This window comes from Poecile atricapillus, chromosome Z, assembly GCF_030490865.1.
Source record: "Poecile atricapillus isolate bPoeAtr1 chromosome Z, bPoeAtr1.hap1, whole genome shotgun sequence".
NCBI classification, from domain to species: domain Eukaryota; kingdom Metazoa; phylum Chordata; class Aves; order Passeriformes; family Paridae; genus Poecile; species Poecile atricapillus.
In genome coordinates, this window is record NC_081289.1 from 46,772,024 (window position 1) to 46,794,786 (window position 22,763).

Below are 22,763 nucleotides of genomic sequence, written 5' to 3' on the forward strand. Positions count from 1 at the left end.
ATGGAAGTCCCAAGATGCTCACACACATAAGAGAAAAAGGGGGGAAAAAAAGAGAAGAAACAACCTCATGTTTCTAAAAAGATTAATCTCAACCAACCCTGAGTTATGAAGAACAGAAGGAAAGAAAGCAGATAAGGGCATTGCTAAAGAAGCACATCTGTACCACAGTGCCTCTACTGGCTGTTCTCCCAGCCTGGACATCTCACACAAAATGCCTTTCTCCTGGGCTGAGTCTAAAAGCACTGCATAATCTTTTTAAAAAAAACATCCTTCAGTCTCTTACTCTAAGATATTCCTGTTTCTCATGATACTCAGCAGTGAATATACTCTAGTAGCTGATAAGGGTTCTAGGCATTTATTTTCCTGGTTATAATTGAATCAATTTAACACACTTTTTAAAAGCATTTTTGTTCAACTAGGCTGATCTAATGCTAATGTTGCCCTGATGGTTTTCTGCAAAGAGTTAAAAGACACAGGACATCTGTTCATGTTTACTTGCTTATATTTTTACTTTGAAATACATGCTCCTAAAATGTTTTATTATAATATTACCTGAATATAATGACATAAACTAAATCACTTATTCCATTTTGCTATAATAAGTGAACAATAACCTAAACAGCCAAGAGCCAAAGTAAACATCCTCTACTATGACAAGTATGTTGCAATATTGGTTTCTTACAGATCTTTGCATGGATTAAATTTGAGTACATGGAATCCAGTTAAATACCTAAATATTAAGAGTTTAAACACATTATAGTATATTGTAATAATGTATTAGCCTACAAAACTGACTGAAAGGTCTAGGTAGCTTTTGTGTACCTTATCTAGATATTCTAACATCTTCATAATACATTCAATGAACACAAGGTAAACCATGGCCTGAAAGATTTGACCTTTTATGTACATGCTTAGCTGTTGTCAGAGAAACAACTTTCATTTACTATCGTACATTGAGCATTGTTTTGTAAGCAAAAATTGTTAAACCAAAAATCTCTAAGTTGAAGAGATAAACTTTGCTACAAACTTCCTGAAGCTGCTAAGGAAAGCAATCTTTATATTCTCTATTTTTCTTTGTAATACTTTCATCTCACAGAGAAACTACTGAAATGTTTACTTACTAAGACACAAGCTTACTTTTTAAATAAAAATATTCAGATGCTTCTAAAAGTTGGGTTTTCTCTTCAATATACATAAATGAGTGTATTCTGATATCCAAGTTTTTCTTTGCCATGCCTCAGAATCACCTCACTTGGCAAAAAAGTACAACAAACAATACCACAATTTTATTAAAATACTTCTCTATTGCACATTGCTTTCAACTGTGGAAGCCTAATCTCTTTAGGCAGGAGAAAAAAATATGCCTAGAGTGATTCTACAGCTGGAGGAACCACAGCAGAGGCAGGTGATATGGCTAAGTCCATCATCTACCTTGTAAAGAAGTGTAGCTTCTCTGCTCCTGTTTTAGAGAGACATCCAAGACTCTGAGTGGCCAAGTCTCCCTGTGCCCTGCCTGGAGCCTGCAATCAAGGTATGGTGGGATGTGCTGGACTCCTGCAGGGCCCTATCAAACCTACAGCCCTCCCAAGATCTTTTTTCAGAACTTCTCCCAGCTTGGCACTTGCCAGCTTGGTCCCTTCCACTTCACATGAGTCAGCATAGATGGGGCTTCCTCCAGCTGGGAAAGGTGAACCTTAATCAGGCAGCACTGCAGTTCTCAGCTTTTGCAGTCTAAGGTAAATTGCAGCCTAATGTCACAAAAGGGAACAGTCAAGGTCTCAGCTACCGACCCAGCTAGAAGACTGATGTCCTCACACAGAACGTTGTGTGCTAAGACAAAGGGTGCTCAGGATCTCCGGTTTCTCACCAGTTCAGCCAACACTGGCAACAAGACTGATGTCTGTACCCAGATGTCTTTCCACTGGGCTTCTTGTGCAGCCTGTCTTACCTGCTTTTGGGGGCCTCAAGGGCCTTGTCTCAGGGGCCACTCACTGCAGGTGAGTGCACACAGGTGAAATGCAGAGCCTTCTGCCTTCCTTAGAGAAAGAAATGCCATTTTAGGAATGCCACATAGCCTTTAAAGATTTCTTGCTATTTCTCAAAGAAGAAAAGAATTGTTCAGAAGAGTGCACATTCATCTTTTATTACCAAAACAAAAACAGGAGGATGGACTTTTGCTGCTGCAAGGAAAGAGCTGACATTTTCTTTTCTTAACGGATTACCCAAAGGCAAGAAAGAGCCGGGTGGTGATGGTCACTGCCATCTGCCATATCAGACATTGTGGGGGGGTCCTGGAGGCACCACATCTCTGCCTGACATTAATGTCATTGCTATTACCTAGAAGCAATACTTCAGGCTGCTGATTTGGAAGAGTTGTAAAATGCAGATAGTGTGGGAATACTTAAAGCTATGCCAGAATTAGTGTGTAGGCAGGCTTAATTCTGAATTTTTCTGCGCCTCTCAATTTCTATTATAGAGATTTAATCTATAATTTTAATTCTAGACTATACTGTCACTGATGTTATTACTTTGGGTTTAGACAATTGTGCTGATGAAGATAAAAGGAAACCTGTAAAAATAGATATTGATTTCCTGTAATGTTTTAGAACATTTTTTTAGTGGGATAGTAATGGAAAATCCTGTGTTAGCAACAGAAAATGCTAACGCATTTGTTCCTGGGGTGAGATTTTTTAATTCTATGTGACTCAATCCCAGGTTACAAAACTAATGTGAAAAAATAATTCCCTTTTTAAATGGCATCACTACATTAGAAAAAAAAAAAAGTTAGTTAAGGGGCATGTAAGTATTTAATTATATTTTTGCACTCTTTATTATTTTAGAATTTCTAGCACTTTTAAGAAACCTGGGGTTTTAACTACCAAACCTATGCAAGCAATTTCATGATCATCCCTATATTTTTTAATTTTAGAGCTTTTTTTTGATAATGTTTTATCACCATATATGTCATGCCTTCAGAAACTACATTTTCCTTCTTTGAATTCTTTGGAATCCAAACTTCATAACAGATAAAAGAAACATAGCAGTATTTATAGCCTGTATAATGCTGATGCTGAACTCTGAAGGGAAGTGTTAAAATCTCTGTTCTTCAATACCAGTTTAATGATGCTCTGCAACAACTTGTCAAAATAATCAGGGTTTTCTTCTATACTATTTGTTCTTTTCTCCTGAAGCCTATTCACAAGCTTAATAGTAAATAGAATTGCTTCCAATGTATCTACTACACAGGCCTTTAAAAGAAACATTTATAAAGAATTTTGAGTCAGAAAACAAAGCAGATTAAGCATGAGGTTTATTTTTTGTCTTCAACAATATTTGCAACTCTGCTGTCTATTATGGAGACTGTGACTAGACCTCACATAGGACAGACAGGCACCCCAGGGGTTACTGGGCATGTCTGTGTTTCCAGTGCAAAACAAAATGGAGAACTGGTTTTGTGGGACCAAAAGGAAGCACATTCCAGTGACAAAAAAGACGCTCTCTAGCTCACAGTGGAATATGGGTAGCTCACAGGGTTATGCACATAGACCTGAGCCTTTCCAGACTCAGTGAAAACTGGTATTTTTGTAAGCTGTACTCTTCTCAACTGGCACCTGTATATGCATCCAGATCACCTCAGGTGCTTCTCTGAGCACCAAAAAGGGGTACAATCAGTTAATCCAGTTCCATGTCAGAACTGGTATGTGTTGCAATCTGCACAAATCTTACACAGGAAGGCTGATTATTATTCTGCCAGACTTGGACCAGTCTCACAGTTAGCAGTTGTACGAACAAGTGACAGTGTAGCGCTTGCAATATTTTGCAGAATACTGCCTCTGTGGTTACAGAAGTGCTTGACAACCCCAAAACTCCATTAACTTTGTCTTACTATCCCTTTGCCCTCCTAGAAGGGGGTGAAGGATGCCAAATTACTATTTCAACAAACCTATTTTATCAAAATAAATGATACAAAATTAGCTTTCATGGGTTAAAATTTTCACAAGACTTGTTTCAGTTTTGGGCTGAAGTCTCCAAATGCTGAAAAATTTCTTAAGGAAAAAAAAAGGTCAAGTTCCCTACTTTGATAACTCAGAAATATGCTTGTAATGTTTATAGAATCAAAAATGGAATAGCTATGTCTTCTTTTAATCACCTGAAAGTCTGAGGTTTTGCACTTGACATTTTTCACTCAATTGCAAAATTCAGAGAAATGTCATGAAAATCTAAGTATGATTAGCATCCACCAATGCACAAATATCCTGCAATGACATAATTTTAAGCATTGCTTATTAATCCTAATTTGCCTTTCTAGAAATAGCACATCATTCATTTGTATTATGTACACAAAATAATCATGTCCAGAAAGGATTATCTACTACATACAGATTGAAAGAGACAACAGACTAGACTTAACTGTCATAGCCACTATATTTAGTAGTAACTTAGGAAAAACTGAATTTTAAATCATTTGATACTATGTTATTTGCAAAAGTAACCAGGGCGTATAATATATTGCAAAATCTGTTTACTCAGAATACTCAGGCTGGAGAAACTGTGTTATAATAATCAGTGAAACTGAACAAGGTAATATTTCCATGGCAAATTTCCTTTGGAGCTGGTGTATAATGAAGAGAAATTTTCATTACTAAGAAAGTGAAAGAGTGGGTAGGTTACAAGTAGAACATACAAAAAATACTCTTTCAAAGTAACTATATAAAACCCCACCAAACTATTAGGTCAGCAGGTGGAAGGGGAGGAGTGGAAAATATTGTAATTGAAAAATATTTTAATTTTTTCCAATATATGTTTGTTTTTTTCCTTTGTTTCTAAATTAATTATGAATTTAATCATAAAAACAGTGTACAGAAAAATGCATTGATATTCTTCATCTAGCATATTTAGCTCTCCGTATTTGGAGGGCTGTTTAAGCAGCAGCCATGTTCACTCGAGACCACTAGAAGGTGCTCCTCTGTTGAAAGATAATTATTTCTGTCTGAATTGCTGTTAAAAGCTAATTTTCCTCCGATAACCGTGGTTCTGGCCAGTTGTTTACACAGACTGTAATTGCAGCCACTACCCCTGCTATAAAACAGCTGGACCTCGTCTGCTATAACCATTATCACAGCATGAAAACAACAGATCTGTGATAACATTTTCTGATAAATTGAAATCCCATCTGAGCAGGACTGTAGTCAGTTCTGCTGGAAGGTGGGGCATGGAAATTGTGGTGGAACTAACAAACCACACATTTTGTAAAGTTAGGAATCACAGAATCATTAGGTTGGAAAAGACATTTTATGATAACTGAGTCCAATCATACACCTAACACCACCAAAACTCATTCCTGCAGTAAATTAAGGCAGAGTGCATCCCCAAGGAGAATTTGCACACTTGTCTGAAGTCTGAAGGAGAGCCCAACATAAAAAAACAAAAAAAGCAAAACCAAAAAACCACCAAACCAAACAAAAAACCCAAAAAAACCCAAACAAAACCCAGACAAACACAAGCACATAATCTCCACCAATTCCATATCACCAACAGTATTGGGATATCAAGCTGCAGCTCGAAGTACAAGAATCGATAATTCATCTTTTATACACAACCTTGTATGAGCCTTAACCAAGTCCTGATTTAGTTTGCTCCCCAGAGTGGCACTCTGATAACCTCTGGGTACACACAGGCTGCCTCGGTCAGCCCTTTGCATAGGGCTCTTAGCTCTTACCTCATCTCTTACCTCTGCAGAGACCCCTGACTGCCCACATTTGCTCTTCTCCCTAGCAAGGCAAGCAGAAACACAGTCTCAAGTTTGCTTTTTGTCTGCAGCCTAATAGATGGAAATCTGTAGACATCCCCAAGAGAGTAACACTGCTGTTTTACTCCCTGAATTTAGACAGCTCATACAAAAGCAACCTCTAATTTAGATAAAAATTGCTCCATCTTTGGCTGCCACAGAGATAAGGCTCACGGGATATAAGCCCCAAACCACTTCAAAGTAATCTCAGCTGGAACCTATCGAGGATAACATGAAGAATACTGTTTGTAAATACTTTTTTATTTGCTGCATGAAAGTGACGCAAAATTGAATGTTGTACTAAGCTCTGAATTCCCCAGATTAGGAACTCCACAGACATGCCACATAAAATATTAGTTTTCAATTCTTCCTCCCTTTGCTATACCTCTAGCACATTACACCATCAGGTGTGAATTAAGATCCATATTTATTGTCATTTACATCTATGAGCATAGATTTGCAAGAGCCAGGATATTTGGGGGGTTTTGTTATTTAAAACTGTGGTCTCTCAATTTTTAGGCCTTTCACATAAGATAAAATTAAATACTGTTGTTTCTGTGACTCTTAAGGAATGTTTTTCTCCATCTCTCCTCATCTCTTTACTCCCTCACTGCCCTAATTTTTTTTATTATTATTTGTTTAGCATGTTTGACTTTACTTGAATCTTGTACAGATTTAATTTCTTCCTTGCTTTACTATTAAAAAAATATGTGCTTCATGGTAGACAGACATTGCATCAGTGTCTCAGAAATAGAAAAAATTATTTGTCATGTATATAAGTGAGCTTAAAAACCCCTAAGCAGCTGGCCACTTTGAAAGATCATACCCCAATGCTGCAGATGAAAGCTGAATTCAAGGCTCTGCTGCTACCTTTACTCAGCTGTCCAGTATGCTCCTGAGAGACTCCTTTCCCACCTAAAGGCATCAGGGAGTGTGAATCCTCAAAGGAGAGTTTCTGCTGTTCCTGCCATCCCCTGGAATGAGTTAATCAGTGGGGAAAAGGACATTGCCCCTTCTGATGAAAACAGAAAAAGAAGAATGCAGAAAATTCTGTTTTCCAGTAGGAAATTAGGGCATGTACCTCTCATGTTTAGAAACCCTGGATTTCTGCTCTACGTGTGTCATAAGGAACAATTACTGATCCCACCTCCTTGAAAGTCACTCTGGTTAGTAAATACATTTGCAAATTCTTTTCACTTTTGTCATATGTAAAATATCTATGAGAAATGTATATACCACGCCCAATATTTGCTAATAGTGATATATCCTATATCCTGATAATGCATTCAAAGTTTTTTAAAGACCAGAATATATTGAGGGTTTTTTTCCAATCTGGAATTTATATATATGTATATATATATATATTTATATTTATATATGTATGTATGTATATATATATATATATATATATTTATGTATATATAAATAACTTTATAAGGCAGGTGCACAGGCTGGGAGAGTGCACAGGCTGGATTCTGCCTGAGGTCCCAGAAGAATCACACAGAGGGAAATGTTGGTTTGGTTGTGAAGGACCTTCATGTCATTCTGCCAGCCTAAGGGAACCTTCAAAAGGACACAGCATGACCAAGGAAATCATGTTCTCCTAGGGACTCTCCAGCAAGCACGTGGCAAGGTGCTGTTCCACACTAATATCCTCTCCATCTCCTCCCTGTATGGGATAATGACACATGAAATTTGCCCCTGCACTAGGTTGCACCTGCACTATGCCCATCAGGATGCATCTACTAAGAATAAACTCACTTCTATTTCTGGAAATTGGGGGATGGAGACATATCATTCCCATAAGTGGCAGGCATCATTCCAAAATCACTCCCAGCTTCAAAGAGAAAGAAAAATCTAGAAGTCATGTCAAAAAGATCAAAACATAGATTTGACACATCAATGCGAAGTAGCAATGAGTGTATTTTTAGTTTTCAGTCACTGGATGCTAAATATTATCTAGAGCTTTCCCATTATGGGAAATCTGGCACACATAGCTCTTCTTGCACTCTTATGCTACTGCTTGGGGACTGGGATATGCACCTCCAATAGAATCAGCTTTCATCGAAGAGAGAATAATCTTTCTGTAGCTATTGCCTGTATCTCTCCAATTAAACTCCAAAATTTACTACCCAAAGACTGATTCCACAACTAAGGCTAAGTGCAGACAACAGAAGACTTCTCATTGAGTGTGAAAAGAGGAAGCAGTGAGATGTTATGGCTCTTCTAAAAATAAGAGTAAGAGAAGAAATTAGGAGGTCACTTGCATGCTTTTCATTTCTATTTGAAAGGTCACTTGTGGTCTCCCTCATGAACAATGTAAAGTTTAAAATAAACTGATATCTGAATTACTGTCAGCTTGCCAGAGCTGGAATATGATGAGCCTGCAACTCATTCAGTGGCTGGCTGAGAGCTGCTGCTTCTTTTTTTTTTTTTTCTTTAATTTGAGGATTCTGGCTCTCAGAAATGCTTGCTCACAGTCATTTGTGCGTTATTATTAGCAAACTGTTAGACTGGCCCCTTGGCACACATTTTGTAGGACCAAAATAATTTTATTGTATTCCTTCAACATTTTACTGGTACAAAAGAGGTGAATTGACGGTGAGGCAATCACAGCAGACCTTGAATACCCTCAACAGTATCAGTTTGGTCATTGTTATTAGAAGACTGAACAGGCTCTTGACGACAGTATTTTTTACCAGCTATCACATTAGTTGTTTTCTAATAGGCTAAAGTCATCAATGGAAAAGAAAGAGCAGGAACAAAGTTGCTGGGTATTAAGTGACAGTCCTTACTGTAATGTAAGACACAGCTGACAACAGAAAAGAATAAGCTCTATCAATCAGCTTAGAATTTTATGCAACTATTGCCATACGTACACCACTTGTTTCTACAGATGGTGGTATAACTGTTCCTATCACCACCATCAAACAAGAATGGGAAACAATCTGGCTGAAAAACAAGCACGTGAAAATCTTAACAAATCTATGGGAAGCTTCTCTGTCAGAACAGATCACATGGTTCATTAGCTATTTCACAAGCACCACTATGAAAGTGATATGCCAACATTAGCAGCAATACCACTGCCCAGATTTTACACTAACATGACCCCTAATATATCAGGATACCAACTAATCTAACAAACCACTTTTCCTATGCAGTGCACCATCCTCCTGGCTAAATCCCAGTCTGCCTAATTTCCTCTTGCAATCTTCATTCAGTTAGTACACCCCTTAAACTTCAGCATAATAAAAGACACTGAAGAATCTGCTATTAAGACATTTGCATGATCTTTTAGAGCCTTCCAGATAAAATGTTTGACAAGAAGAGTAATGTTTTCAGACAGCATAGCCTTAGTGGGTGTTTTGTTTGAAACCACGTATCATGAAATTGCTCCCAGCATGGCGCTACTGTCCATTAGAAAATCTGCAACATTTGTGTACACCCACAGTTCAGTGCAATTCCTATAATGAGTGCTTTATTCATTTATCCCAGTGTCTACGAAGCTCAGATTATCATTTAATTTTAAACAAACTGCATACTGTGAACATTTGTAAGAGAGCAAACCATTAAATTTAACATTTATACAACAGCTCTAATTTACTTGCTGTATTATGATTCCTCCATTTTTAGAAATACAGATTTAGTTATACATATCTTGTTTTCTGTAATTTTTATAACACATTTAAGTATTTAGTTTTTCCATTCACACCATTTAGAAAGGAACTTACAAGTAGAAATCTAAGCACAGTCATTGACAACTGATTCAAATACAAGTACAATACAAATACAGTACTGTAATCAGGCTTTTAACCAGATTTTAATACATCTTTAGAATTACAAAAATGGGCAGGTAGAAACATGTATGTTTTGTAGTAAGTAAGTTTTTAAAAACTGATGTATCTAATATGCACTAAGCTAAGGATTAGTGCACATAAGGACCAGTCAAAGCAAAAATGCTGGATTGAAAAAAAATATTTCCAAGTGTATTGCCCATTTACGTGTATCACTAAATTCTGATCAAATTAAAGACTATTTTAAATTTACATGATAGATCATGTTTATCTGTATTGATGCAAAATGCACAGCCTGAACTTTGGGCCAAAAAACCCCACACTGAACTCAGAATTTAGATCTGAAGTAGTGCAAAAGAGCAACTGTGTGTATGCTGAGCAGATGCCAATTAAAACATACACTTCTTACACCTTAAACACTGTGTTATTTTCCATAAAATGCCCCACAGCTTTATGAAAAATAGGGAAATGCTTATTTAGGAATTTCTTTTAAGTCAAGATTTGAATGCATTTTTTGAATGCATAGTGTCATCAAATGGATCAGTTTGTAAGCTCTCTCTGGTTTAAATAAAGCAGAAAATCAATCAGGAAATTGACACTTTCACTTATCTCAAGTAATTCTTTCATCATTCTCAAAGGAAAAACAAACCAGGGGTAGGTATATTTACTTTTCATTGCCCCAAACTTCCAATATTCTTCAATGACCTTTTACTTTCCACCGCAAAATAAAAAGCACAGCAGAACACAATATCTAACCAAATAGATGTGTTTGGTGATAGATCGAAATAATACAGTGGATAACAGCCAAAAGACAATGTTAAATTCTACTTGTTCTGACCACATGCCATGGATATAAACAATGTACTAGATAAGGGCTGTTTTCCACAGAAATATTTATCGTGGGAGATGTTTATCAAATGAATTAAGCGATTTCTTGACTGAAGAACTAGAGAAGGAATTGGTTTCTAATCTTGTTTTAAGTCATAAGGAGTGTCTTGAAGGATTCCCTGAAGATGATACTGCTCAAAGGTTGCAACAGAAAACATCCCACCTTGTCCTCCAGCTGAGATCTCTACTTCTTATCAATATAGTTTACCTACTCCCTTATCTCTTGGTAAACTCAGAATGATGAAGCCTAAATCAGGTTTCCAGCACCTGTCTCCTTCCCCTTTTAGACACATAAGATTCTTGAACTTATTTCTTTTATTTTTTTAGTCCATGACAGTCAAGGCAGTGACTGTCACAGACAGTAAACTGTATTATGACACAGTTCTAGCTACTCTATTTTTCTAGTCCCTATGCAAACTCAACAGCAAGAAATACAGAAGACAAGGAACAAAAAAGCAGAAAGGGCATAGAGAAAGAAAATCCTTTCCCTTCCTCTTCATTTAAAGTGAGATGTGCAGACTAATCTTTTTCATTTTCAATTTGCAGCCTACACTGTGAGCCAAGATCTGACAGGGGGAGATTGACTGGTGCTACTTGGTTTCCTGACTGCAGGAAGTTATACACAGGTCGTAAGAAACAACCAGTCACAATTGCCCCTGCAAACAGAGTGTAGCAGAGAAAAAAAAAAAAAAACAAAAAAAAACAAGGATTTAAAACCAGAGTGGTCCCAAGCAATTACACATTAAAAAAAAAAAAAAAAAGAAATTAGAAAAGAAATTACAAAAGTAGCAGGTATTCAGAGAAATATACTAGGGAAATTAAAAACAATAAAGCGGTGAATTCATTAACTGCTTGATGCCAGAAGATCCAGATATATTTGATAAGGATCCCAATAAAAGTGATTTCTAAGCAATGAAGTCATTAAAGTAGTAGCAAATAACAAGCAGAAAATATTTCAGCATGGGCTGTACAAACCTTCTGGAGACACAGAGATAACTGAAGCTGTAAACCCACATTCTCATCAAGCAATCTCTATCCACACCAGCTACACAGCCACATCAGTCAGCAGTACAGTCAGCTCCAGTCACACTGCCTGCCATCTGCTCGCAGTGTATCACAAGCAGCAGCACACTCCCACTGTCACACTGTGTGGGTGCAGTCCCACAGCACTCGAGCCAACACAAGGTACGGCTGCCACAGCCCCCAGCTATCTTGGCTGCACAGCCCTTGGCCATTTCATCAGCACTGGCACCCAAGCAATCGCATCAGTTGAAGGAGATGCTGCAGACGGCAGCAGAAGGAACTGATTTTCCATGAGGTTGGCTGCCTGAGCTGGCTTGCTGCACTGTCACATCAACAGCAGCACTGGCTCAAGGGAGGCACCAAAATGATGTGGCTGGCATTAGGAGGGTGGGGTTGTGACAGATCTACATTGGCTCAAATTGCCATTTGAAACTCAATGTGCAGAAGCTAGCTTCAAATCAGACTGTACCTATGCCCAGACCACAACCACAAATATCCACAAACCAGCACTGCCTTCAGGGTTAGGAATTTCTTGCCCATTAGCTTCCTCTCAATGCTGACCCCATCTTAGAGCTGCCACAAACATCGGTATGGTCAGACATGTGATCCTTGCAGAAATAAAAGATGGGTACTGCTAATATGGGTAAACTCCCTATCCTGTTTCACTGAGCAACTGCACAAAGGCACAAAGCAGCAGACACTGGTCTGGACAGACCTCCTCCATTTGGCAGTAGGACTGAATCAAGCCACTTTAAAATTTATGTTTAGCTGTTTGGCTTACAAATCCAGATGGAATTATCATAATAACCTACGTAGATAGAAGACAATTACTCAGTAGTCAGAAAAGTATGTTCTCAAAAAGAAAATTTCGTGTCTTGATGAGGTCATATCCCATAAAAACTTGTTCCACTGATTGTCTAGCCTTTCAGATTAAAAAAAAAAAAAAAAAAAAAAAAAATACTGGCTATCTGCCACTTCCAAGCACTGGACCTTGGATTACATATGCTGAACTGAAAGTTCTGTCCTTCAAATTTGAGCAAGTCACTCTCTAATCTTTCCTTTATCCTCTCAATCCTCTCACTATCAGGCTAATTTTCTAAATTTATCAGTTTCATCACTTTTCCTTAAACATCTTCAGTTTAACAATATAATTTCTCAACTGGGGAAGCCAGAATTGAAAACATTCTTGTGATAGCCCTTGTTCCAGGTAAAATGTCCTCTTTATGGGAATATTTTACGTTTACCATTACACTATGGTAAAATAGCTGAATAATCTTCATGATGCCTAATTATTTTTCAGAATAAATGTTTCAAGAGCAGTCTGTTTTAGAAGAAGGATCTTAATGTGGCTTTGTTTGTTCATTCCTCAACACAACAGCTTTACATTTGATTTATTGAAACAATAGTGGCTATCTCTTGATCTTAATAGAATGAGACAGACTATGGAAATGGCCTATTGCTCATGTGCTTCCAGGTGTTCCAGTAACCATCCATCCTGCAGTGCTACCAGTATAAGAATATGTGGGTTGTCCATCTAGACCAGCAGCAACCAGAATCAGATGTTTCAAAGAATAGTGCAAATGGCAGGAACAAAGAAATCTTTTCTACTGAAGATTTCTAATTATCTCTAAAACACAGAGACAGTCCTGAGCCTTCAGATGCAACATTCTCTACACGTAAGTTAAGACAACAATGGATACTTTTGTACCTCTATATATTTACTCCTAAGTTCTCAGTCACTGAATTTATTCTAGGGCCGTTTCATTCCTTTCACTTAGTCCATCTACAATATGTTCCTCAGTTAAGTCATATCTTGTGTATGTTTTACTGTCATGTTTTCCCCATTTCCCACCTTTCCATTTTAATGATTAGCTCTTGTACTAAAACAGAGGGAGGTCCTACCTCTCTAGAATTCCCATTTTCATGTGGGAGCTCTTCAGCACAGCTCTGCTAATACTTACAAGAGCCTCTGCTTCCACTTAAGTGTCTTTTGACAAGACATGCAGTGTTGCTGCCTCAAGGAAGAATTTCTTTTCTTCAAGTTGCTGAGAAAGTTACATAAGACCTAAATACTGGTCTGAAGGTGCAAACAGGGAAAAACTGAAAATTACTGACCTCCCAAGTATTTAAAATATGTCAGCTTTCACTATTTGTATCCTTCTTTGACTGAAATCATTGAGAATTATGCTATGGCATTAGCTTCCACAATGGTGTAAGCTTTGATGTTCTATACAGCTCTAAACAGTAGAAGCGATTCAAAGCAGAGTTTACAAAACTGCCACGAGTAGAAAGCTAAAAGGAAAAGTCAGAAAGCCATTACCAGGAAGTCAGTAGATGCATTGTTTAACTTACCAAACAAGCGCTGATGGAAGAGAAATTTCCCAGCTATTAGTCCTGTGAGAATGGCAAGGAGCCACAGAAACACCTTCAAAAATCTCCAGCCTCCTCCTTCAGGGTATTTATTTGTTACAAAGGAGAAACAATTACCAACAACAATAACGTTGGCTTCTGTCTGGCTGTGAGATACTGGGTCCTCAGCAAATATTAAGAAGTTAAAGAAGATCACTAAGTAAGCCACAACTAAGCGAGACCACGGGTGCTGGAAGTAGTAGCGGAAGTCTTTATCCATCCTCAGATACTGAAGAACTGGGTTTTGCCTATAGGTAAAGACACAAATGCATAATGTTATATATACCCCAAATTCTCAGAGCTTAGAAGAGACTCATATTACAAAAATCAAATCATTGCAACCTTGCCATCAGCAATTTTTAACACTTTAGACTTGACTAGAAATGAAAGTTTCAATCAAAAGATATTGTTGGATCCAGGGAGAGAAAAACTGAAATTTCTCCCTATTCCAATGTAAAAACAACAACCAAACACATACACATTGTAGCAGAGGATTTGCAGTCTCAAATATACTTTTCATGCCTCCTCCATAATGGGGTGTGAAAAGAATGAATATAAGACCATGGCAAGCTACCTAAAACCCAGACTGCCTTTCCAGCTGCACAAAAAATACAACACAAATTTCACAAAGGTTCATGCTAAGCCTAAATGGAATCTTTCTCCATGTAGGAGAAGGATGGAACCAGCCCAGAAGTCCAGAGGTCTTCTACTGGAAGTTTAAAAGCATATGACCCAGAAACATCAGAAACAATGCTCATATGAAAGAATGACATGTTGGAAAAGATTTTAGAATTAATTCTTGTGAGTCAGGCAAGCCTGTATAAGTCTTTTCATTGACTTCAGGGAGTACACCTATAGCTTTTCAAAACCATAAAGTAAGACACCCTGAAAACAGACTGTTCTGTATGAATACAAAAACCGTATTTTGAAACCTGCCAACTTATTGAGTACTGCTATAGAAAAATGCAACTGAGCATGGCTAAAATTTTAGTTATTTGCCACTTGATTTCTTTTACTTTTATTCACAACCAATTAGTTTTCATCCTCTTGAACCACTTTGTATGCACAAAGATACAAGGCCTTTGTGTCACAGAACAACAAAATTATTCAAGCGACACAGTATGTAGGAAGAAAAATAAAAGCGTCTAGTAATATTGCTTGTTTATTACAACATGATCCTTGAAGGATACAGTGACAATTTTTTGCAAATGTCATATGTCCTGCAGCAAAAAACCAAACCAACCAAACAAAAACCATCCCACAAAAGACCTATAACCCCTGATCAATTACTCATCCCTTCCTGGACTTCTAACTTAGGACTTGCAAACTTAGAAATGGCACAAATTTCAATGTCTCTCTTTAGTTAGTCCCAAAATTATTTACCTGCATAACCCAATTTATATTAGTAAAATTGCAAGGAATCCTGTGCCTATTAAATGAAAAGGATAAAAGAACCTCTCGACAGATTCAGACAATGCATTCAGAAAATGACAGAAAGAAATAATGTCCCATTATGCATAAATTACATATGAAAAATAAAAAATACCACACTACAGAGTTAAAAAGTTAGCACGAGGGAGTGTCGGTCCTTCAAAAACTTTATGAAAAAAAGTAATCACTTCTTTTTTTTTTTTGTAAAGTAAGGGTCGTTGCCTAAGAAAATTCCACCCTGGGGAGATTAAACTGCCTTTATAGCCATAAAGATGCCCAAATATATTTCTTGTTCTCCTTTCGTTCTGTTACCATTAAGAAAAAGTTTTGGTATTTCCTTATGTGTATGAACCATCTTAAAGCCCGAATGGGGCTGGAGATAAACAGCTACATGTCCCGGTATTTTTGACAGCTGCCGGACACCCGAGAGTTATCCAACACCCAGCTGAAGACGCGGCTTCCTAGGAAGCGTTTTATAGCATCAGAAGCCAATATTAGCAAGAGCGGCAGTGACAAGTTGCTAACAAAATCCTTCTCCTACCTACCTCACAGCCAAAAACGCGGGCGCCAAGAGCGCCGCTGATCACACGCCCGTCGCAACCTGTTAAATCGACATTTCCCCGCTGCCCCCGGCGCACACCCGGGCACCCGCGGCCACCTCACCCGGCGCGGCGGCTGCGGCCGCGGGCCCCCGCCGGGCACAGGGCCACGGGCCCCCGCAGCGCCGCCGCCCCGGGCCGCCCTCCCGCCGCACTCACCGCCACGGGGGATCCGGCGCCGCGGGCGCGGTGCTGCTCCTGCTGCTCCTGCTGCTGCTGCTGCGGCGCGGCTCGGCGCCCGCCCCGGTGCGGCTCTGGGCGGCGGGCGGCCCCGCTCCGCCCCGCTGCCCCCGCGGCCGGCAGGCCCCCCAGCCCCTCGGCGCTGACAGCGGCGCTGGCTGCAGCGGCGTCCCGCCCCCCGGCCGCCGCGGGGAGGGAGCGGCTGCTGCGGCGGCGGCGGCGGCGGCGGCGCTCCTCCCCTCCTCTCCGCTCCTCTCCGCTCCGCTCCCGGGCGCGGGCGAGCGGCGCCGGCAGTGCCGCAGCCGCGGCGGCAGCGGGCGGCGCCGCTGCGGCAGGGTCCCGACGCCCCCGGCGCCCGTGCCCGTCCGTGCCCGCCCCTCCCCCGGAGCCTGCCAGCAAGGACCCGAAACGTGCGCGGTGTGCCGCGGGTGTTTATTCACCCTGGCAAAGGGTGGCCGGGGAGCCACGGGAGCTTATCCAGCCGGCGAGGTGAGCGAAACCCGAGCAGCGCTCAATTCCCATCGGTCAGACTCCAGCATTATGCAAATTTACAAACACGGGAAACGGGCGGTCAAATCTGGGTATTTATTATCCCAAAGCAAAACCACGGGGTTGGCAATAACAGACAGATCACTCAGGACGATCTATGAAAACCCAAATATTTGGGAGGCGAAGGAGATCTACAGCCAATTTACTTACTTGGGAAGGGGATATGCTGAGGCTCCAGGGTGCACACACAGTCTGTATGGTCACTGTGTCGGGCAGAATGCCTCTGTGCAGCCTGCCAGAGTTGTTGACATTGCACTCCAGCCGAATTGTCAACCAAAGCTTTTTAATGTGGGATGTGGTCCCTAGTGTCAGTGTGCTGGTATTGCTGACATCCCAGGAAAACGTTTACAGGATTCTCTTAGCATTGCATTATGACTGGGTTTTAATGCAGTATATACTAGTTCTGGTCATTGCTGAAGACAGTTTGAAAACAAACTTGAAGTTGCTAGACACAGCCTCAATATATCGTTGGGAAAAGTCAGGTAACTCCATTGGAGCAGGTTTCTGAAATTTGGCATCAGGTATCTGGCTGCTTCAGGCCAAGGTAGACAGGAATGTGGCTGAGATCCACTGAGGAGTGTGGGAGGGTCTGTTGCAAAAGACCAGCACAACCAGAACAAGCAGCAGAAGACTTGTGAACCCCTTCTGTCCTTCTGGCAAAACAGTTTTATGTACTTTTGTAAATAAACGCAACTGCTACTGAAGATGTCTAACATAATCACCATATTATATTCCTCAGTGGAATAGTCTGAGACCCTCAATTTTATGTAGAAAGATGCAGTATTCAGTATTTCACACCAACACACCCCAAGCTATCTTTAAAGTAAAAATAAAATTCAAATATTCACAGATGAAAAATCATCATGTGCAATGTGAGAGTAGTACAGTGCAAAGCACTGCCTGTTCATGCAACAGTTCTGTGTGTACTGCCACTCTTGCAGAACTGTCTCCTTATGTTCAGCTAATGAGAATCCACAGAGAGGGAGGCAGCATACACTACAAAGAGATCACAATCTTCGTGCACCTACACACCAAAAAAATATTCTCTTCAGCTCAGATTGAAACCCACGCTACACTACAAAGTATCCATGAACATTTTTTTTTCATATAGTAAATCAGTGAGCAAAGTTTTGAAGTCACTAAGTTGATCAAATGAAAATCATCTACTTTTCTATTAAAGTAACCAAAAGCCTAAGTGCTCTATATATCTCCCCCAAATTTCATGTTGCATTTGCTGTCTTAAGAGGAAGCTAATATATTTTTTTAAGTGTAGTGTTTTACTCATATATATAAACAAACATGGACTACTCCTATTTCTTCTTTTTTAACCAGGCAATAAAGATTTCCTTGATGAAATACACACCTGAATAGCAACAATTATCAAATAATCTCAGTAGACAAGACTAATCAGGCCTGCCCACTGAAAGCCAGAGACTGCCTGCAACAGAAGAAGATAAACACACTCTTACCTACAAAACTGTTGGTAAATCAAGAAGGCAGAAGTAAAACCAGTGAGTTTTACTCACTTACTTTAGTCAGCTAAAAAGCAGACTGAATCAGGACAATGAGACATCTTGAAATGTTAGTTCTGATACTTGTGGATGAAATTAATCTATCAGCATTCCTACTACAAAATAGACTTGTGTAAAGGCTATTGTATTACACCCAGTTTCCAACAAAGCTGTGAGCTTTGAACTAACCATATATTGATACTACTAATTGATAGTACAGTATCAATTTTACACTCAGATATGAGGAATCAGCCTTCAGCACATTCATCTGTATCTGGAATATTTTCTTTTTGTCATAAATTATATGAAACTTCTCATATTTTGGTTTGTACCTATTGCCTCTTGTCCCTCACTGGACATCACAATGAGTCTGTCTTCATCTTTACTCCTCCTACCAGACATCAATTCAATCCTCCACCTTGAGCCTCTTCTTCTCAAGGTTAAATAGTCACAGTTTTCTCATCCTGTCCTCTTTCTCCTTTCATCTGTGAATGCACAAATGCCTCTTCCCTGGCTTGCTTCTCATCAAAAGTACTTCATTCCCTCAAACCTCAAAACCCCATTACTCAGAGATTGTGCTCTTAGTGTATTTTTCTTCCATCCTGCTGTTGTGGGTTGACCACATCCAGCAGGTAAGCACCCACACAGCTGTTAGCTCACTTCCCCCTGCCTCCTTCCCTAGTGGGGCAGGGGAGAGAAAAGGAGAAAAAGAAAGAAAACCAGTAGGTAAACATAAAGATGGTTTATTAAGTAAAGAAAAAGTGAGAATTATAAAATGTAATAAGTAAGGATTAAAAAAAATATGGTGAGGGAACCACTCACCAAAGCCCACAAGTAGACCATCAGTCTCTGATAAACAGCTTTGACTACACTCCTTTCCTCTACCCAGTTTTATTGGTGGGCATGATGTTATGGATTATATGGGGTCAGCTGTCCCAGCTCTGCCCTCTCCCAAATTCATGCCTACTTGCTGGTATGGGAATGCAGGCAGAAAGGGAAAGAGAGATATCCCCGATCCTGTGCAAGCATTGCTGAGCAATAGCCCAAACATTGGCATGTTTTCAACACTCTTTTAGTCACAAACACAAAACACAGCACAATTTCACTGCTATGTAGATAATCAACTTAATTCTGGGCCAGATCCAGTACACCTGTGAAAACATCCTTGGAACAAAAGACTCCCTGCTCTGGAATTTCACACTCATGATTATGATGACCTCTCTCAGCTATACTGCTTCAGACTTGCTCCTTATCTGCATCCCCAACTCATTTCTTACCATCTTCTAAAAGAAAAGAAAGCAGCACAATACAACATGAAACAAATGGGAGAGAAAAAAAAATGCACAAAAGCTGGCAACAGTAAGTGCATAACTGAAGAACTAAATAGTTCAAGAACTTAGAAGAAAAAAAAGGCAAATAGATATACCCTGTGGAAATGAAGAAGGTGAAGATAATCAGAGAATGATCTTTCAAACACTAATACTGCTTTGCAATTAGGTGTGAAAAAACAGAATTGTGTAAAAGAATGTGGAAGAGCAGAAATGTTTCTACTGCATATTTGGAAAACATAAACAGTAACAGTGTTTTCACATCACGTAAAATGAAATACTTTCCATTAAATCAATAATATGAGCTGACAGTAAACTGTGTGAACTAAAATTAAACACTTATTTTTAAATGGCAGGTTGAAGAGTTATTAGAAAAGTAAATGAAAGACGTGATAGACAGCAATGTTAATAATTAAGTTTGCTCCTAACTGGTGAAATGCTGAGAAAAATTCACAGAACTAGAAGAAAGTTAATGTTGTAATGAGTGAAAGAGTGAAAGGGAGAAAAACAGCCACATATGCATGCACATGTGCACACACATGTTAAGGCAAGAAAAAAGTGATAAAAGCATTCAAATATAAAGTTTAAGAAATATAAGTGATGCTCCAGCTAAAAATGTTAGTGGAATCTTGGGTCATGGGTGATTATTATGTACTTTTTGATCTTTGTCAACCAGGTTTTAAATTACTAAGAGAAAGTTAGGGATGGTTTCATCTCCGTTGATAGGTTAAATCACAAAAATAAAATTTTGAGCAGAATTTAACATACAGATATCTATCTTTACAATACCAGCGTAACTTGAAACAAAAAACAACAGGAGAATCAGAACATTATATGACCTTTTACTTACTGTCAAGCAAAACTTCAGTACTAGAGTAAAATAATATAGGGCTTACCAAAATTGAAGCAGAAGCAGTTCTGACAATTTTAAAGATTAAAGTCCAATGACAAACCTTACACTTGAATGTAGTACTTCCTTCTGTTCATCCAGTCCAAGTTTACTCCAAGTAAGCACGATTCTACTTCAGATAATCCATACTGATTTAAAACAGACAGGCAATATACACCTAGCCTAGATGAAATCACTAAAGGATAACTGAATCAAGTGAATTTACACCACTTGTTAAATACCTTTTAAGTACATCTGCTGGCCATATGGATGCTTTCAGCAAATATAAAAATACATGTGTCTTCCGCACTAGAAAAAGAAAGGAATAATCAGCTTGTAGCTACTCTGATAGTTCCACATACAGCCTTAGATGAAACAAAAGAAAAAGTGGAACCTGAGTTCAGCCTTACACAGATTCTATTTAACCACGCTAAGCTGGTTGCAATGGTAAAGGAAGACATCCAAAAAATAGAACTAAGTTGAAAGACAAAAGGTCAGAAAAATAGTAAGTGACAACGTAAGGTCTTTCAGAAATAAAATAAACTCTAATGTTGCTGATGCACGGACCATTTTGAGGATAAAGACTTTGCTGGATGGTAGCACTCAAAGAGCTGTGGTCAATGTCTCCATGTCCAATCAGAGACCAGTGATGAGGGATCCCTCAGGGGTCAATAGTGGGACAGGTGATGTTTAACATCTTTATTGGTGACATGGAATTGAATGCATCTCAGCAAGTTTGCCAAGGATGCCAATCTGTGTGTTGTGGTTGACACACTGGAGGGAAGGGATGACATCCAGAGGGACCTTTTTGGGCTGAAGAGGTGAGTCTGTGAACTCATGAAGTTCAACAAGGCCAAGTGCAAGGTCCTGCAACTGAATCAGGGCAATCCCAAACAAAGGTAGGGGCTGGGGAACAAATGCATGGAGAGGTGTCCTGGAAAGAAATACATGTATTGGTGGACAGGAAGCTCAACACGACCTGGCTTCATGCACTCACAGCCCAGAAGACCAAATATGTCCTAGGATACATAAAAAGTAGCACGGGCAGCAGGGCAAGGGAGGGGATTTCCCTCCTTTACTCCGCTATCATGAGACATCACCTGGACTGTTGTGTCTTACTCTGGGGTCCCCAACATGAGAAGGACATTGACCTGCTGCAGACAGTGCAGAGAAAGGCCAGAGGATGATCAGAGGGCTGAAACACCTCTGCTGTGAAGACAGGTTGAGAGACCTGAAGGTTTATTCAGTACTAAAGAAATATTTGATTAAAAATGAGGGGAAATTTTTTAAACTCACAACAAAACACAAGATAAAAAAATTCTTGTTTCAAACATACTGTGCCTTGTGATGCTCCTCTAAAGTGCAATGAACAACTCTACTGTGTACAACTACAGTACAGTAGAAAAAAAATCTGAAGGCTTTACTGTGTTGTCATTTTAATTTACTACATCTTGGTCCTGTTTCTGTTAAAACAGAAGTAGGTGTGGCATGACATAAAAATTTTGTATCTTGAGAGAAGTACTTTTTGCATCTTGGCAGAAGTATTCTTTTAAGCTCAAGCATGGTATGATAACTCAATTTAATTACTTTGTTTTCAAATTTCTGCATACCTGAAATTGGTGTATGTTTTCTATTACAATAAAAGGACTCTGATCATGCATTGCCAAGTACAACTGATTGAAACGGGGGAATGGAAATGCAGCCAGGACAGGGGATGTTATGAAGCACTGGCTGCTTTGTTGGCTGTCTCAATAGAGGCTGTGGCAAACCAAACACTGCACTAATATAAATGAAGAGCAAATCTCACGCTGCCAAAACAGACGTTTTCAGGTGTCCTGCTCAAAGCACAGCTGGTCCAAGCAGTGGATCAAATGCAGGAATACAAGTGACCTATGCTTGCTAACAACTTCAATATGACTGTCTATACGGCAGCATTTGGTGAATCAGAACCATAATCTCACTGAAAATAATTGTGTATCAATACTAAATATGTGAAAGCTAGTCATAGTCTGAAAAAAAATAATAAGGGAATCATATATACATTGCTATATCTAGAGAGTTGAGGTTTTGCTGCCCAATTATTAGTTTTGAAGAACTGATGAGAAGACCAGGTTTTATGACCTTTCTTTAAAGCTTTTTCTTGTCCTTTATAGGGATATGCAGTATCTATTATGCAAATAGACTTTTTTCAATGTCCAAAGAACAGTCTGTGGTAAATGCCTGTTATTTTTATCTTACACTAATGTACTGTGGAAAAGCATAGTTATGCAAAAAAAAAAAAAAAAAAAAATCAATAATGTAATAATTTATTTAGCAGCTGGAAATCTATTGAAAATGGATACGCACTTTGAATAATTGCTCGAGAGAACAAGTA

General features: G+C 39.2%; 1 protein-coding gene and 1 long non-coding RNA gene across 3 annotated transcripts in view; one reads left to right on the forward strand and one right to left on the reverse strand.

Moving 5' to 3' along the window:
• The window catches only part of LOC131573486 (transmembrane protein 117-like), a 178,816-nt gene extending 162,425 nt beyond the window's left edge, over positions 1 to 16,391 (reverse strand). The window contains exons 1-2 of one of the 2 annotated variants that reach the window (XM_058827485.1): positions 16,092 to 16,391; positions 13,846 to 14,150 (exon numbers count right to left, since the gene is read on the reverse strand). In XM_058827485.1, the coding sequence (XP_058683468.1) occupies positions 13,846 to 14,122 (277 nt within the window). In that variant the 5' untranslated portion in view covers positions 14,123 to 14,150; positions 16,092 to 16,391. The remainder of the gene's footprint in view (positions 1 to 13,845; positions 14,151 to 16,091) is intronic. The other variant, XM_058827486.1, reaches the window with a different exon arrangement.
• Positions 16,392 to 16,480: 89 nt separating this feature from the next.
• On the forward strand, positions 16,481 to 19,855 carry LOC131573033 (uncharacterized). Its single transcript, XR_009276112.1, has 2 exons — positions 16,481 to 16,601; positions 17,994 to 19,855. It is a non-coding gene; the product is annotated as an uncharacterized LOC131573033 (long non-coding RNA).
• The last annotated feature ends 2,908 nt before the right edge of the window (positions 19,856 to 22,763 follow it).